The 17,808-nt window shown below is 49.0% G+C and overlaps 3 protein-coding genes across 4 annotated transcripts; all 3 read right to left on the bottom strand.

The window, feature by feature from the left end:
• Positions 1 to 844: 844 nt before the first annotated feature.
• Positions 845 to 2,981, bottom strand: LOC128726524 (uncharacterized). The gene is made up of 4 exons (XM_053820338.1): positions 2,906 to 2,981; positions 1,530 to 1,770; positions 1,332 to 1,462; positions 845 to 1,253 (listed from the first exon to the last, which is right to left on the bottom strand). The coding sequence occupies exons 1-4, from the start codon at positions 2,979 to 2,981 to the stop codon at positions 949 to 951; spliced, it is 753 nt and encodes a 250-aa protein (XP_053676313.1). The 3' UTR covers positions 845 to 948.
• Positions 2,982 to 4,676: 1,695 nt separating this feature from the next.
• LOC128723041 (protein takeout-like) lies at positions 4,677 to 7,313 on the bottom strand. Its single transcript, XM_053816746.1, has 4 exons — positions 7,017 to 7,313; positions 5,448 to 5,685; positions 5,243 to 5,376; positions 4,677 to 5,151 (listed from the first exon to the last, which is right to left on the bottom strand). Exons 1-4 carry the CDS (start codon positions 7,072 to 7,074, stop codon positions 4,850 to 4,852), a joined length of 732 nt encoding a protein of 243 aa, XP_053672721.1. The 5' UTR covers positions 7,075 to 7,313; the 3' UTR covers positions 4,677 to 4,849.
• A 2,588-nt stretch (positions 7,314 to 9,901) lies between these two features.
• On the bottom strand, positions 9,902 to 15,614 carry LOC128723451 (uncharacterized). Of its 2 annotated transcripts, none has more exons than XM_053817193.1 (4): positions 15,509 to 15,614; positions 10,690 to 10,939; positions 10,488 to 10,621; positions 9,902 to 10,395 (listed from the first exon to the last, which is right to left on the bottom strand). In XM_053817193.1, the coding sequence occupies exons 1-4, from the start codon at positions 15,612 to 15,614 to the stop codon at positions 10,091 to 10,093; spliced, it is 795 nt and encodes a 264-aa protein (XP_053673168.1). In that variant the 3' UTR covers positions 9,902 to 10,090. The 2 variants fall into 2 exon arrangements, with proteins under 2 accessions (XP_053673168.1, XP_053673169.1); XM_053817194.1 differs by lacking the exon at positions 15,509 to 15,614 and adding an exon at positions 11,460 to 11,686.
• Between the last annotated feature and the right edge of the window lie 2,194 nt (positions 15,615 to 17,808).

Here is a 17,808-nt window from a genome sequence, read left to right as displayed (position 1 = left end):
ACGGTTTCAGCGAACTGACCGCCAGAGGGCCGAACGAAAACAAACGCAGCATTCGATCAATTGAAATTCGCGCTGATTTAATTAACTGGCCGGTCCGGCCGGCTTCACGCCATACCACGGGTCGCCATGTCCGCAGGTCGCCACGATCACGGCCTACAACGCAACCAACTGCAGCCTTCGTGGCCGGTGTGCCCAATTGGCCCATGCACCCCAATGCATCTTGGACGCCAGATCGAGTCCAGCGATCCCAAAAATTGATCACCATTAGCGAAATCGGCCACCGATCGGTGGCTATTTTAGGTTGGCTGTCCTGTTCCCGAGCGGATCCTACTCGATGCGGGACAATCAAAATTCATTGAGAGAATTTGGCTCAATGAAGCGCCACCGTTGGGTGTTGATGGAGGAGTTGCTTGGGGTGCTGTTGTGTTGTGGCGCCTAACGCGTGCGGGACGTGACCGAGGTGCGTTCCACCCGCGTTGGCCTAGGTCACGGCTGGTGCTGGGATGGATGGGTGACCCCAGGGGAGAGGGAGGGGGGGGAGAAAGAGAGAGAGAGAGTGAGCAATGCGTGTGCTTGCGTGCGAGTGATCGTGACAAAGTGCGTACCGAATTTTGAACCCTCAAACCTGTTGAAGGCAGTAAAGTAAGTCTTCTGATGAGCTGGATCGCATGCAACTTCCTTGCCTTGCATGCAACGGTGCACGATCGTCACAACACAACATTGCACGCAAACGAGCATGATCGTTGTTCTATTTTTAAATCGCACCAATGACCCGTTAGCAACCGCGTGCTTTCGCGTATTCTCATCAAACTCCCGTACACAGGTTTAGCTTGGTTTCGCGCATTCGATTCGTTTATTATAAAACAAAACAAAAAAAGTAAAATATCACGCTCGACAGCGCCTAATCTCATCGTGTATGTACAAAACGAGCCGGTCAGCCAGTTAGTGCTAGTAGCCCGTCGGGAAGAACCGCTCGAACGGAGCCAACCGCAGGATCTCGTTCAACAGCAGCTGGAACCGGTCCTGCAGGCTTTGCTTCAAATCACGCTCGACCACCGGCAGGATGTCGCGGCCACGTATCTGCTCGAACTGGTCGCTAAACTGGCTGTAGTTCCCGCTCATCGTGAACCACTGGAAACCGACGGTGTGGTCGCCAAACTGCTGGCTGAAATCCGTCACGTTCACCTTCAGATAGACCCGGTCGTCGCTCTCGTAGTTGACACCTTTCAGCTGTAGCTGGATAGAGCAGTTCCCTACGGAAGCGATCGAACGTGTAGGAGTGAGATCATGACGGAGGATGAATACCGGAAGCATTGACTAAGGATACTTACGGATCGAGTAAGTCATGTGGGACCACTCGGCGATCTCGGGTCGGCGTAGAAGTCGCGCGTGATACGAACCTCTTGTGTCGATGGCCGCAACGTGGAACTGAAGATAGAACTCCAACCGGGTGATGTCCGCCCTGTGGAGAGGAGAAGGTCGTGATCGTGAGCAGGTGATCGAGAGTCATCGAGAGGCCGCAGACTTACCGCACGTCGGTGATGTACATGTTTCGGAAGCCGGTCGTCGAGCGAGAGGAAAACGTCGACAGGACATCGTTGGTGTGAATGAGAGTGGCGTCAGGAAGAGCCAATGGGTCCAAAGATGTCACCGATGTCCTGTCCGTTATACTGCCCGAGTACAAGTAGCGGATGTAGTACTGGGTCGCATTCTCGATGCAGCTGTTCAACAAACGATTCCGAGGACATCCTGAGGTCTCGTACCCTGGTTCTACATAGCGGAAAAGAAGCATAAAAACACGATGCATCAGAACAAAAAATGACGCGTCGTCATCAAAAACAAAACCCTTCGTTGAAATTGCAACGAAGCATTTCGCAAACAACGTCCCCTTAACGGGAATTCGGCACATACAGGCCATCTAACTATCACACCTTCTTGAAGCGTTCTTAGCCGCGAGTTCAGCAGCAGTTCCGCATGTCTGAGCCGCTAATTCAATTCCACCTAACGGCGTCTCGAACGCGCGGGTGGCTACCGATTTTCGCTGGAGCATGTTTCAGAGCACGCGCCAGCTCAATTAACCGTTCGCAATCAATTAACCTTGGGCTGGTCGGGGATGAATGAAAAAAAAAAACAAATACGCCGATTTCGGACGCCTCCCGAGGTCGAGGACGACATCATGTTTGCTCTTCTTCGAGAGGTTCACAAAACACACACACACACACACCCCATGCCGGCAGGGATGGAGTTTTGCGTGCAGTTGGTTGTGCACGAAAGAAAAAAAAAAGGGCGAACATGTAAGCACTTGTACTAGGCCACGAACAGCGCGTGACTTCTCGCGTCTTATCGCGGCGTGTCGGAAACGAAACGTCACATCGCCGGCCGCGATCAGCAGTCCCTTTAACTAGGCTGGCGTGTTGCCACCGCGTAGTAGAGGATGATGGGAGAGAAAAAAAACATATATTGCACCAAGCACACCATGTAATAACCCGATATTCCCTCACACAGGAGGCAACGTTCGCCGGTGACGAAGACGAAGAATCTCGAGCTACGAAAAGGTCACAAGGCGCGGCAATAAAACGATACTTCCGCAACGATAAGACGCCGCCAGGACCCTGGAAGGTGTTCTCATTCACTTCTCGCGATCATTTCTCCGGCCTTCTTCAACACCGATCACTGAACCGATCACTGAGGCTGCACAAATTGGCGACCTTCACCTGAGTCGATTGACCCACGCGCGCGCGCGATCGTCGTGATCATAAATCCACGTGACGCGAAGGAAACAGGAAGCGTGTCGAAGGCTCCCAAGGCCAGAGTGGTGCGAACTCGTTTAACGTATTAAATTAACAACGCGAGCAACCGGAGGACCCTTGGGTGGCCGAGTGGGAGGTCACGCCCTTCGACTTACGTGTGTATCCTGCGGCCTGATTCGGCACAACGCCGGCAACGGCGACGACGATCACCAGCAGTACTATGGGCGTCATTTTTCACGCCACACGATTCCTAGCGGCCTACGGAGTGACTTCTAGCGGTGACTGGAAAACCGAACCGCTCAAGTCCACACGGGAAAGAGAACTAACGCCATTTTCGCTGCGTTCGCGAGCGAGTGAGAGTTTGGGTTTCCGATTTCAATGCGCGCAGTTTTCTTTCTTTCTTTCTTTCTTTTCTTTCGCTCCCGGCAGTTCCGTCTGCGTGGAATGTTTTTCTCCGCACCCCTTGGTCACCCCCGTTGGGTGGGTGGAAAAATACCATGCCAAACTCTTACCCTTGTAGGAGAGTGAGCGTGCGAGAGAAAGAGAGAGAACGAACAGAACAAACTCGCGGTGAATTCTCACCCTCGCAGCAACCCCTAAATGTACAGGGTGTGTGGGTGGGTTTTGTTGTGGCTTTCTTTCTTGCTTTCTCTCAATCGGTGTTCGCCGCTTTTCTCTCGCTCCCTCCCATACGAAAGACACGCACGAGTGGTCAGAACGAAGCCCGGGAACGTGAGTCAGAAGCGCTCGTGCATGGGCCTTTGATAAGGGTGGCTCAGACGACTTTCCGGGCCGTGGGCAAAAGGGTGCGATGGAAGCGTGGGGTAAATTAAAATTGATGTGCAAATTGTTACGATGACACCCTTCACCCGCGGGTGGCGATCATCGCCGAGACAATGGTCAAGGGCCACAAGACACAAGATGATCTTGCGTGCAAAAGAGCTAGTGAGAGAGAGAGAGAGAGAGAGAGAGAGAGAGAGAGAGAGAGAGAGAGAGAGGGGGGGGAGAGGAGATGATGCCATTTTCATGGAACGACACTTTACCGTGACACCGGGTGAGTGGAGTTTCAGAATGGCCTTGCAAAGAGATAAAACAGATAAGGCGATGTTCGAAGGCACACGCGTGCACACACCAATCTTATCAGCGGTTCAAGGAAATTCACGAATTCCAGGAACATTCCGACGTTCGTGTTCATTTTCTTTTGGCACACGAGACACGTGACCATCCTGGTGAATCATCCCTAATGCGTGCGTGTGTGCCTTTCGCTGTCAGTCGTGAATCTACTCCTGAACCTGAGATCGGGATCGGTACGCAATCAGGTTGGAAATTGAATTAGCTGCATCTAAATGCTCGCTCGTTTCTCCCGATCGTGACGTGCGTTTGTATGGATTGTAACACGTTTATGATCCACCCTCAACGAGGCTGCTTTCTTACGCAAATAGAGTGAGAATAATTCCCAGGCCATAACGCCGCCAACGTAGCCGCAAGGTGATCGTATTCGAGACGGGCCTTTTTTTTCGCTCTCTCAACTCCCAACTCCACGGGGTTGGGAGCTTCCCGAGAGATCAATATAATTAATGCCGACCGATCGAGGACCACTTAGGCCGCTCTTTGGCCGCTGTCTGGAATGTTCTGACCGCGTGGAATTGCGCCTTGGCAGGTTCTCCGACTGATCTTCCTTCCTTATGGCGCCGTACGCTAATCGGTATAAGTGCCGCATCATCATCATCATCATCATGATCATCGCGATCATCATCCATCCGACAGACGGAAACGACTCCGGCACCCGCAACTTGATGGGAAGATTTCTCAACCATTTTCCCGTGATGTCCGGCTGATGACAGACCTGATGACACACTGATGACTCCGAGTTTCACTACTTCCGCTTCCGAGTTCCGATCACCCTATTGGTCTCCGGATCAAGAGTTTATTTGCAAACAACCGTATATTTTCCCTCTGACCGAGAGCTAGAGCTACTTAAAGAAGGTACCATCGTCAACTAAACGCTACAACCGCTGACGTACGCCACTCGACGCTCAGCCACATCACAGATCGTTTCCCGGGATGCCCTTCGGGAGGTCCTTTACGGGTCGTTTGGCCTACGCCGGGAAGATTTCATCGAAGGTGGCCTGCTGCATGATCTCGTTTGAGGTCGCCTTGAAGGTATCGGACAGGCTACGCTCCAATCCAGGCGTCAGCTCGTCGAGGAAAAGCCGCGAGTTCTCGTTGATGAACTGATTGCCGGCCTGACTGAGCACGGGATCACCACGGAACAGGTCCTTCATATCGAACCGACCCTTTTCGATCTGGATGCGCACGAGCATCTTCTTCACGCGCATATACTCGACGCCATCTCGCATATATTTCTCGCACATCAGCTTCACACGTGCGTGATTGTTCTCTGCGGGTGAAATGATGGAAAGGAGTTAATGTCGCGGAATGAGGAACTCGAGCTCTAAGACCCTTAGAGGGTCCTAAGAGTTGACTCTTACCGACGACGCCAGTGAGATCGCCTACGCCAGCGATGTTCAACAACAACAGCTTGATCTTCAGATCGTACTTGCCCTTGAACGACAGCTTCGGCAGGAAGATGTTGAAGTCGAAGATCAGCTTCTCGATGTTAACCCTACGGATGAGAAGTAGATAAGTGAGCTGATCTGTCAGTAGGACGCGTTCTAGGTGGTGCTGTGGACTCACTTAAGGTTGTCGATCTTGAACTTGCTCGGTCCCGTCACAAGTAGCTCGCTAAAGGTGGCCTTAAACTCAGCACCTCGGTCCATGTTCACTGTGGATAGGGCAAGTGGCTCTAATGGCGGAATCCGGAACTCATCAGAGATTTTCCCCGTAGCCAATCGAGGCCGCAAATCGTTCACCGAATCGATGATACAACGGCTCAAGTCGGGGTCATTTCGTGAGCACACCTTGATGGAAGACGCTGTGATAGAGCGAGAGAGAGAGAGAGAGTGAGAGAGTAAGAAAATGTCCACCGGAACCGGAGTGCCCTTAAAAGGCAAGTCTAATTCCATTCATCGAATGCCACCCAGACAATGACGGTCCAGCTTTGGAGGTGTTCCATCATCGAAGAGGATGCTCCAGGAATACTAAAGACCTTCACGATCGCGATCGTGTGGAAGGTTCTGCCGCGTACACCATCGAGGACGTCGTCGAGCGTGCTCGGAATGGCGCATCCACCAGCTCCAACCACTTTACCGCACGTGCCAAGGTGAAAAGCGTAGAAATTGCTCGAGCCTACGCGCGCCTGACCTTGGGCAGGGCCCTAAGTGTGCTTCCCGACCTGCCCGATAATTAGACAATCGTGTGACCCTGACGTCAATCGATCAGCTGGTGAACCGGTCCAAATGCCCCGGACTAATTCCGAGCGTTCAGAAGCTCAGGACTTCCTAACGCCCTAATGACGGGGCCCTTCGGTGGGTTAATAGAGCTCTACCGGGTTTAAGGATGCCGTTAGGGGGTGGATGTTGAAGCCTAAACACCCCGTGGCAGGAACCCGTTTACTCGCGATCATGCAAAATAAACACGACCTTTCGACCTGCCGAAGGGGGCGTCCGATTATAGTGCGCAAGCTCGAGTTTAGCGGAGTGGATTATTGTCTCTTGTGGCATGAGATTGGAGTCACGTTTTTTGGGGAGTTAGGGCCGATATTCAACCCTCTAGAACTGAGGAGCTCAGGTGATCTACCTGCCGATGAAATTGTGCATCATTATCGAGATCGAGGCGTATATTTTAGAAACCAATTGCCAGTCGCTAATTGAGTGATGACTTGTGTGATTGAAAGCCTTCTCTGGTTGAAATTAGGCTCACGTGCCCTTAGAAAGCCCATCCCTAAGTGCATCTCCATTCTAAAGTGATGCACACATACACAAAGAAAAATCAATCAATGCATCGCGCTTATGCAACTGCGCCACGGTTCCTTTTCTGATGCAAACCACCGTGCGCCGATACGATCGTAAGTGGGCCTGTGTGATCGTATCTTTTGCGCAATCGTGAAATTAAATGCACATTCCCACCTAGATGGGTTGCGATTTTCCCGAATGCATTCCACCCTCGGGGCCGAGCAAATTGGGTCGAGAAATATTTCCGCCCTCTCGGAAGCTCGGAAGCTGCCATTTACCGTCCGTGGGAGTCTCTCTCTCGTTACGTTACAGACTGATCGGATTACCCAATCGCTCAGCGACGTTATGTGACACGTCCTGAATGTCTGATGAGCTGAAGGTAACACCAAACGACCAGTGCAGGAGTACTTACCGATATCCGCGAAGCTTCCACCGATCAGACAAACGATCATCACCACAATTGGCAACATTGCGATCGAGCAATGCGTATTTTGGGGGGCTCGTTTCACTTTCTTTTCACCAGTTGCGACTTGCACACACACACACACGTACGTACGCACACTCGCACACCGTTAGCCTTGACCGTGAACTTGCACAAAATGCGATCCTCGGTTCGATTTCGATTCCAACTTCACGCGACGTTTCGAGAAAGGCGCTCTCACTTTTCTTTTGCTCGCTTCCTTTCGTTGGGGAGTCCTTCCCGCAGGGGTGGGATGACTCCTTCTGGGTGTGGGGGGGGGGTTTGGGTGGGAGAAATAAAAACCCAAACACACAAAGCACAAAGAACGAGAGAGGCCTGACTGAGAGAGGTGGCTGCGAAATCGAACGCACAACGATCGCTACTGTTAGGTGCGATCGTCAACCGGCCGGCTTTTATAGACGACGCTTCACACACACACACACACACACACACACACACACACACACACACACACACGCACCCACACTCGTGCGTGTGCGATCGTTGTTGCAGCGCCCTCTACCACCGGTTCCTGGGGTAGGTCAACGAGTGGTCTGAAACCCACAGGGAGGACGCGCTCAGTTCCGGGCGCCAGCTCCAACACCTGGAGGTGATCTTCGATTCGTTCCAAGTGATCGTTTTCTTCTACCCTTCGTTTTCGCGATCGCGGTTTGAAGTGGTTTTATTGTTGTTGCTGTTGCTTCTGTCTAGGGTGCATGTTTGGGGTGGAGTTTTCCGGACGTCCGATTGGAGGAATATCGAGACAGGTGATGACGCCCTATGAGTTTGGGCAAGAATCGCACCCAAACTGGTAGTTTTTTGGGTTGTTTTCGGACGAGTTTGGACGAGCGTTGGAAGTTGTTTGTATTTTTATGTCAACGGCGGTTGTGGACAAACAAATTCGTGCCGGTAGCTTAAGATGGCATGAAGGAATTTGTAAATATCAGCACACAGAAAAGACTGCCGCATTTTTGCCGCGACGGTGGCTTCTGAATATCCCTGCAGCGACGTAAAGTCCCTATTGGAATGATGTGGGGTAGTTCTGGGGTAAGTTTTCCATCTTTGACACGTTGATCGAGGTTTTTCCCGCTTAAAGTGAAAGGAAAGACTTCGATCGTGACAATGGTGCGATCGATTTGAAGGTGGGAAACCCTTTAGTTTCTGGACTGTCCATAAATGCCAGAGGTTCACATCGCTGGAACGAAAAAATCACCCAAATTATCTTAAATTAATGTTGCCACTTGCTCAAATACCTTGAGGCGGAAACGTAGGCTTCTAGATTTTGTGAGTAGCATTTATTTTCCATGCACAGTGCAAGTTTTTTTGTTTTTTAATGCCAAACCAGTGCCATTTTTTAGGGATGTTTTATCCTTCTCACTGATGAGGAATCGATATGATTCCATGCTTGTAGAGCAGATAATTTCATGCTTAAAGAGAGTTATAGAGAGTTAGAACTACACACTCTCCTGGATTGGCACGATCACATCTCTATTACCATGCGGTATTTATTTTTTTCGTTAAAAACATCAACGAAGATCACTTAATCCCTTAAACAGCTGATTAGGAGAATATTTCATTTCTCACGATCCTGCGAAGCGAAGAAACTACTAAATGATAGAGCATCCTTGGCTTTTGTTTACTTTTTGTTTATCTGTGTAATGGAAAAACAACGATTTTAACATGAGTATACCAAAAATAGTCAAAAGTTTACTTTATAAATAGTCTTTAACCTCATTTCAATTCAAAATCTATCGTTTTAGATGAATTTATGTCAATAATAATGCCTAGAGCTTTTACTACAGCCGTTAGTTTTTATATAAGTTCAGTTACTACATAACACGTGCTACTACAGTAAGTGTAAGCATGCCTATTCACTCAGAAAGCTGTAAACAAATCGATGATGTTATTGCGAATTGGTCGAGCAATAGGTGCTCAATTCAAGCAGTAGATAGCACGAGCAAAAATATATGCAAAGAGCATGCTTATTTAGAGCAAATTAGCAAAAGCAAGCATAGTTAAAAAAGAGAATAAATTTTGGTCGTGAAATGCACGGCTAAAACAGCGAAAATTGTTAACAAAAGTAACGGGAGAACATACTAATCAAGAGGTAAAACCGGATGAAAAACCTGGTCGCGGCCAGCACGGGCAAAGCATCCGTCACAGCGAACGACAAAAAATTAAGGAGATCGAAGAAATTTGGTCGCGCACAGGTCGGCCAAAACAGCGAAAATTTTTCACAAAAGTAACAGGAGAACATACTAGTCAGGAGGTAGCACCAGGCGCAAATTGTGTTACAAAAAATATTTTGTATAATGCCGCATGTTTAGTCGCGATTTGAAAATCCAAGTTTGAAAAGTTCACTCATAGATGGCGCTGTTTAACAATTATTCAAACTTTGACAAACAGATGGCGCTAATGCAAACGAAAAATCAAATTATGGCATGTTATTTTTGTTAGCGCCATCTATGAGTGAGTTTTTCAGACGGGGATTTTTTGAGCGCTGACATATTACGCAATGTTGAGCGAAAAAGTTGTATGCGATCGCTCGCGCCTGGTGCTACCTCCTGACTGGTATGTTCTCCTGTTACTTTTGTGAAAAATTTTCGCTGTTTTGGCCGACCTGTGCGCGACCAAATTTCTTCGATCTGCTTAATTTTTTGTCGTTCGCTGCGACGGATGCTCTTTCAATGGGGATGTTTTGTATTGACTATTTACGATTGAAATTGCTTGTTTTGAATGATTTGTTATTCTTTTGTAAATTCATCTGTATAAAAAACGACCGAAATTTTCTTTCGAATGTAATGAATAAAACACGAAAATAAGAGCTGATATTTAGTAGAAAAATGATGTTCATATTTATTGCTTTGCTTTCTTGCACTCGAATCGATACAACAACCGCAACAGATCTCAAGGAACATCAACCAAACGCATTTTAAACATAAACCCTCTCAAATATCAACCGTTTGTTTTGAATCGTGGTTTTTCCTATCATTTCGTTGCATTATCACGCGACCTGAGAACGCTTCTCAACTCCAAGGGAACACCTCCTCGAACAGCGCGTCCTTCACCACCTCGGTGGCGATTTTCGTGAACAGCTTGGCCAGATTTTCCTCGATACCGCCCTTCACCTCGTCCAGCAGCACGTCCGGGTTCTCGTTGATCGCCTGGTTGCCAATCATCTCGAGCGTGGGGTCACCGTTGAACAGATTCTTCAGGTAGAACCGCGCCTTGCCGAACTTAACCCGCAGCACGATCGGGTTGAACCGGAAGTACTCCTCTCCGTCAATCATCTCCGTGAAGAACGTCAACTTCAGGCTCACTTTCGTGTCGGCTGTGAGGAACGATAGCGAGAGAGAGGAAGCGTGTGTGAGTAAAACCACCAACCAGATCAACGAATTTTGTGCAAGCCGAAAGGATACTCACTTAAGTTCACCTGCAGGTTTCCATCACCGTTGATCTGCAACACCAGGATGCTCATCTTCAGCGAATACTTCGAGTTGACCTGCAGCTTCGGCAGCAGCAGTGTGGCGTTGATCTGACGCGTCTTCAGATCGGTCCTGGGAGGAAGGAAAATCAAACCATTACATTCGGAAAAATCACCCCAAAACACCCACTCGTGACTTACTTCAGCTTTTTCACGATGAAACCCGTCTTCTCGTGCGTCGCACCGCTGATCCGGAAGTTTGTAAAGTTCGCCTTAAAGTTTTCACCCCGCTCGATCGTCAACCGATCGATTTTGATGGGTTCCAGCGAGGTGATGGTAAAGTTTTCACCAAAATCACCGGTCGCGAGACGTGGCCGCAGCTCGTTTACAACATCGATGATGCACTGGTCCAGATCGGTCGAGTTTCGTGGGCATGCGCGCAAAACCGACGCTTTAACGACGAGGAACGAGAAAGGAGAATTACAATGGAGGCTCCCATTTTTGTTGTGATTTTCCCTCCCAACAACACTAATTAATGGCAAATGAATGCAACTCGCACACGCTTAACACCTCGCGTGGATGAATATTTATTAGCCCCTCACGTCACGGAAGTGAAGGAAATTTGTTTTTCCTAAATTTCCTAAATGCATGTGTTTTTTTGTTTCATCACCACACACTGGGTTTTTATGAGGCGTAATTTTTGGGCCGATAATCGGCTCCTAATTCTAGCTCAAACCCGTTGGACCTATTACACCATTAACACCTAATCGACCCTTCGACGAGGGTTGGTCGAGAACAAACCAACCACCCTACCATCTCGGAATGGCAAACAATGGGGAAAAGGTCGCTCGATTGCACGATTGTTTCAAACGTTGATCGACACAGCGTTTCAGGGTTAAAGGGCACACATTTCCGCATTGTAAAAGGTTCGGAAAAATCACACACACACACACCACGGTAAGGATACGTACGAAACAGGGCATCACTGTAGTTGATCGCTAGCAGGACGAAAACGGCCGCTAAAGCCACCGGAACCAACCGCAAGCTATCCATCAGGGACGAAAAAAGGGACCCAAAAGCCGCCTACCGAAACTTGTGCACGTTGACCGAACGAGGTGTTGAGAACGAGCGAGCGGCGCTTTACGCACACAAAAAGGAAAACACCAGAACTTGCCCGTCACGCGCCCACCGAACGAATGTTGCGCATCGTACGCGCGTTCTCATCAATTTATAGACAAATGGTGGCTCGCAAACCACCCCACAGGGGGGATGATGATGATGGTTTAAATATTCCGTCTCGCAGGTTTTTCGCGCACACGCACGCAAACCGAGCGCTCATGCTGGGCTAATCGCAATTCGCGTGAATCACCCCGAAGTCAAGAAACCACCAACCCACTGACCGAGCGATCTGTTTTTTACCGAGGGAAGGAATCACATTAGAAGCCGTTTCGGTGACCGATCAAAGGATGAAACGTCGCAAAGGTCACGTCCGAGTGGTGCTAATCAGTTGGCGCCTGGGTTTAAGTGTCGTTTGGAACGAGTTTGTGCCCTTTTTTTTATTCGTCGATCGTGTGTGTGTCCATTAGTGGGTGGAAACGGGCGAAGCCATCCTGGTCAGGACACCCGACAGAGGAGAGACAAAAGAAGCCGCACCAAAGGAACCGGTTTCATGTGTCATGATTGAAAGAAAGAATCTTCCCCTGCTGGGATTCTGGGCGAAAATGGGTAAATAACCAGCCTAGGAAGAAACGTGCGACATTCTGGTGGTTCTTCCACGGAAGCCGGAGCGTTTGTTTGTACATCGCGTTAGCTTGCTTTATGCTTGGTAATGATTTGCACAGCCCTACGAAGACAAAAAGAAGCTCCATCGGGTCTCTTCAGGGGTTTCACGTCTCTCTGCTGTTGTTGATGCGGGTTTTATTTAATTTTCTCCTTTTATGTCAACCCCTTCCGGGAACGATCGCGGAATTCTCGAGCCGCAATGATCGCACCTTCTTTCCAGAAAAGCGATTGACCCGTCGAGCTTTTGTTTGTGACGCCTCGTTTCCTTTTTCATTTCTCATTTTGCAGACGGGGAAAGCAACGAACCGGGAAGCGACACCCTGGGAGGAGGCTGTTATGATCCGTGAGAACGAGCAAACGAGCAGCAGCAGCAGCAGCAGCACATGATGGATATTGCCCCGTGAGCCGACGATCGATTATCGTACAGCAATTTCTAACACATCTGCCCACCGGTGGTGTGGTTTGTTTCCGGGCGTCAATCACGAGAGAAGCCAGAGAACCGAACAGGGGTGGGTTTTTGCTAGCGATTATGACCGCCAAACCCCGCCACTCGTGCATGTGAATCAAGAGATGGGAGGAAGCAAAATACTCGCGCGGTATCACCGGGCAGTCTCTTCCGCCTGTAAGATCGATTAATTGGGCGCTAGTGCTCGCGGAAAAGCCAACTCCGACGGTTTCGCTCAAATTCCGCCGCCGGGGAGGTGGAGGTGGTTGGAAGGAAAATTGTGTTAGGTGCCCTTGAACTTGACTGATTTTCGTCGAAATAGACGAATAGAGCGTTTCGGGCGCTGTGTGTTCAAAAATATACAAAAGACTTCAACGCCGCAGCAAGCGACGAACCCGCGGTCCGATATCGAGGAGGATATGGTTTTTGTTTTGCTTCCACAATTTGCGCTTCTATTAACTCGAATGCGTTCGCTTTGCCGGCTTTGCTATCGTATCGGTTGCAGTTTAGGAATTCACCGGAATGCAACCAGTTTATAGCATAATCAGTGAGAATTCCCCTCGACGAGCCTGATCAGACAGGTATTTCACCTAATGGTTAATTTCGCATTTTAGATTATCCCCAACGTCGACGGCAACGACGACGACGACGACAGGGGATTAGCTACAAGGAGAGCAAAAACCCGTTCCAGGACGATCGACAGGTGGGACGGGTTTGATAACAAATTGTTGCTCGCCATTCTGCTGAGCTTTTCATGGCATTTGTATGATCATGTCAACCGTGCTTATGTGCTCCAATGCCACTTCGGTGTTGTGGGATTCCCGCACCGCTTAAGTACGATGGAAAACGTGTAGGTCTGTACTAAACAAACATGATCTAGTTTTTGCGCTTATTACGACTGACTCGACGGTTTTTGGGACTATATAAATCCCGGTTGGATTTTTTGCTTGTCTATCTTGAGCGGACAGATATGCGCCTTACGTCAGAACGCCGACGTGCTCGGACGAACATGTTGGCATTGACTTTGGTCTTCCTGGAAACGAAAATCAAGCCTATATATATATATCCCTCTCTTGTAACAAGCATGCCCCCCGAAAAAAAAGCCCACCACAAGCATCACGTCAACCGGATGCGCCGGTGAAACATCGGTGGGTTGCAAAAACGCAACAAAAATAAGACACACGAGCAGCGGACATGTGCCTGCGTTACGTGAAACTAAAGCTACACGAGCCGGTCTCAAATAGTGCTGGAATAGTGCCCCTGTTGACGACGATGTTGATGATGATGATCGAGACTCACACCTCACCCTAAACCGAGCGGCAAACATCGAAAGTATTGCCGTTCCAATTAAGCGCGAGCCCTTTTTATCGAACCAGGAACTGCGGTTATTATCAGCTTCACCGTGTGAAATTCATCACTAACGATCAAGATCGAGAGAGCACCCCATAGGGAGGAACATCTTCTCAAAACTGTTCCACCGCACATGCCCACGATCGCGATCGCGAATAACAATGATGAAGCAACGGTTTCGCTAATGTTTGGTTTGCAAATGCGCCAACCCTGCTCTCGCTGACGTGCACCTAATAATAACGAGCTCCAAATCATGCTGGGAAGCCGACGAGGTCTGTTGGCTTGTTAGGCCTTGCCTTCTCGTGAACGTGCAGCTTAGACAAACGGTAGTAGCGGTGGATGATATGCGTTCGCCATCGTTCCGAAAGCCACCTGCCCGATGACCCTCTAATCGGCCACAAATTGAACCTTTTTATTACCCTGTGGCCCGAACGGGCAGTTCCTGTGGAAATGCGGTTTTCCCGACAAACGCGCTCGTTCGCTGGCATTGCCTTTGAATGCACGAGCCCATGTGGGTGTGTGATCGTGATCTTGCGGATAAGAAATTATCCCCATTGATCCGTGTGACTGATTGGGCCGTAATTGAGTTGACTTTTCATCAGCAGGGAGACGATAGACTTGTCCCGGGATAATAAGCGAATGGGGCACAATTAGATGTATGAAGTTCCGAGTGAGTTGAAATAATACGGACGGAGTGCAAGTGGCATTTAGCCGGGCTTAGTCATCTTTTTACCACGCGTACCGCAACGAGAGCGCCGTCACACCCATCCCATGTTGATTATTTAAATATTATTTCTAACAGATATTTAGCACGTTATGTGATGGAACCAGCTATGGATGGGAAGGTCGAGTGGAAGCACCAGACGGGTGTAATTTTGCGACAGCAATTAAGTGATGTACGAAGAGCCGGTATGGAAAATGGCATTCATATTCGAACATCGATCAATCAACACCACCTACCTTAAAACCGGTCGAACTAGGTCAAAGGTTACCCCAACAAAACGGTTGTCAGAAGCGATAATCGTCAATCATGTCGTCTGTGACGTAAGTTCATTCTTATCCCTTTTTTGTATTCTTTTTAGAACTGGCATAGGTTTGTGGCTGATTCTGGGCTATCCTTTTTTCAAAATCTTTTTCCCAGCACTCAAAGTACAACGAGTTCTCGAATGAAATTATGCTCCACAAAAACCACCCCTAAGTGCCTCCATCTTAGGGCATCAAAACGACACTAACCCCTACGATTAATGGGTCTTTGTTCAAAGAAATCTCCTCATTTGAACTTTCATTCTGACGATAAGCCAGCCAGCCAACGAAGAGATGTGACCGATACGACGACTAAAATCACTAACTAAATGTCACCCGACAAAACCCTCCCCATCACCTTGCGCCACACGCGGTACCAATTAGCAGAGACACCTATATGAGGAGGGGTTTAGTACTCACGCAAACCGGCACCGACCAGACCCAGCATGGCCCCGACAGTGACCAGAATGTAGACCACCGTCAGAGCCCGATCCATCGTGGCCTTGTTCACCGCACTCGCTCTCATTCCGATGCCTACAATGTGGCCTCGATCCGGTACACGATCTCCAGTGTCAGGTGCCGTTTGGAGACGACTCTCGAGTTGGAGCTGCAGGAGCTGTTCGAGCTGAGGCTGATTTGAACTTGGCCTGCAACGTGTGTGCTAGCGCCGGCGTGAAGGACAGACAACTAGACGAAACCTTAGAACAGCACCGGTGGAGTTCTGAGCACGAACTAACGCCTTCTAGCCGGTCGACTACTCTATTTATCTATAGTGTACGGGTGTGATTGGCTCGTTGAGGGTGAAGGCAGGAGTGCGGAGGAGAACACCCCGAAGTCCGGTGGGAGGAAGTTATTGCTTGAGGTTGGTTGCGTGCATCGTACTTATTTCATTGCAAAGATTTCAACCCCAAGCAAGGTAAGAGTTGACCAAAGGACTCGTCCATAAAATGCGCCTTGCGTGAGCTTTTGAAGGATGGCTTTTTTGGATGGGTATGAGAAGTTCTTTGAAAAAGATCCTCTGACACGCTGATACGCTGGCAGTTAAACAGTTCAAACACAGCCATTAATTGGCCAAACCCGGACATTGTTACCGGTTTCCCATCGCGGATGAATTTTAGGGCGCATTGAGCTAACAAGGGTAATCGAAATAGCGATGCGTACACGATTACACGGATTGCGCAATCGAATGATTTGGACGCGAGATAACGCCGGTACTCATCCCGTTCCCAGAAGCACGTAAAGAATGTTATCCCCCCACCTCGAGGGTGCGCAGTGAATTATAGTTTTCAAAACTGGCCTCGGGTGTTTGAAAAAAAAAAGAACCCATTTAACGTCACACACACACTCCACCCCGCAGGTTGCTACTCCGGCCAGGGCAGAAGGGAGGAACCGGTGCATCATTAGCCAGAGGAGAATAGGCGATTCATTAACGAACTGGACCCGGGAGGCGTGCGAGGGCTCGCGTATAATATGCGTCAAAAAGGGCTCCATTCCCTAGTATCTAAGTGCCAGCACGTGCCACGGATGGATCACGCACAATCTCTCTGGCCACGATCGCCACGTTCCACCAAATCGGGGCCACGTTGGCAATTATGCAAACATGGACCTACAGCATCCGGAAGACCGAAGGAGAGCAAACATTTGTTTGAAAAACCCATTGGCACGTTGGCGATTGGTAGCGATTGGCAGCGCGTTGGTTGAATCGATCGCGAGGTGAGGAGTTACAATTATTTCGCAGGCGTACGTACCTGCGATCGAATCCGCAAAACGGCCCACGAGCCGCCTTGTGGTTCCGGCCAACCGGGCTAGGTCGTCTCAATGACGGGCATGACGCTTCAGAACCGTTCCGAGGTCGTCAAGGCATCTTCGGTCGATCGTTCTCGAAGCGACCTGCCGGTGTAGATGGATGTGCAATTATTGTTGGCGACCTTCACGACTGCTTTGTTGCGCTGGTGGCACCTTGCCCGGGGTCAGACGATCCGCAACGTTTTCGCAGGAGCAGCGCGGCCAATGACATTCCGGTTTGGATGCCGTAGAAAATTTGAACCTGCAAATGACGAAGAGTATTGTTGCGGAGCGATCATTATCGGTATGAAGTCGAGCAATCTGTTGGCTACATTCGGACGTTAAGCTTCTGGTGACCGAAATGCGGTCAAATGGACGCTCTGCTTTGTAGGAAAATGTAAAAATTTATTCCTCTTTTGCATCTCCGTTCGGTTCCGTCTTCCGTCCATTTGTATTGTATGTGTGTATTTTTATTGCATTTGTCTTAGACTTCCTTAGACGGAGGAGGACCCGAAAAAAGTAGTAGAAAAAGGAAAAAAACTCATTTCTCTTCCTTACGCTATTGAACGGGTTAATTTGATACGCCTTCCATTACTTACAAGCTAGCGCAAAAATAAACTCTCTACTCTTGGCCATTAGTGTACCGGAAGTAACGCGGTTGCGGGTTGCTTCTTAAAAACAATGCCTTATTTCCTATCTGTCGATTCTTTGTGCACAAACAATCGAAAGCAAGGAATGAACTGAGGACGAGAATGTCTTCCAAGACAGAGCGAACGAAAGTAAGATGGGTCCGTCACTTATTACAAGGCCACTTAACTTTTATCCATGAACAGAGAATAGTACACCGGGTTAGAATGTGTACTAGTACGTACAGAACGAGAATACATTAGTTACAAACACTTAGCTAAATTTGATAGTAGGACCTGTTTCCAAAA

Source organism: Anopheles nili, chromosome 3 (genome assembly GCF_943737925.1).
Source record: "Anopheles nili chromosome 3, idAnoNiliSN_F5_01, whole genome shotgun sequence".
Classification (NCBI taxonomy): Eukaryota; Metazoa; Arthropoda; class Insecta; order Diptera; family Culicidae; genus Anopheles; species Anopheles nili.
This window is presented reverse-complemented; position numbering and strand designations above follow the sequence as displayed.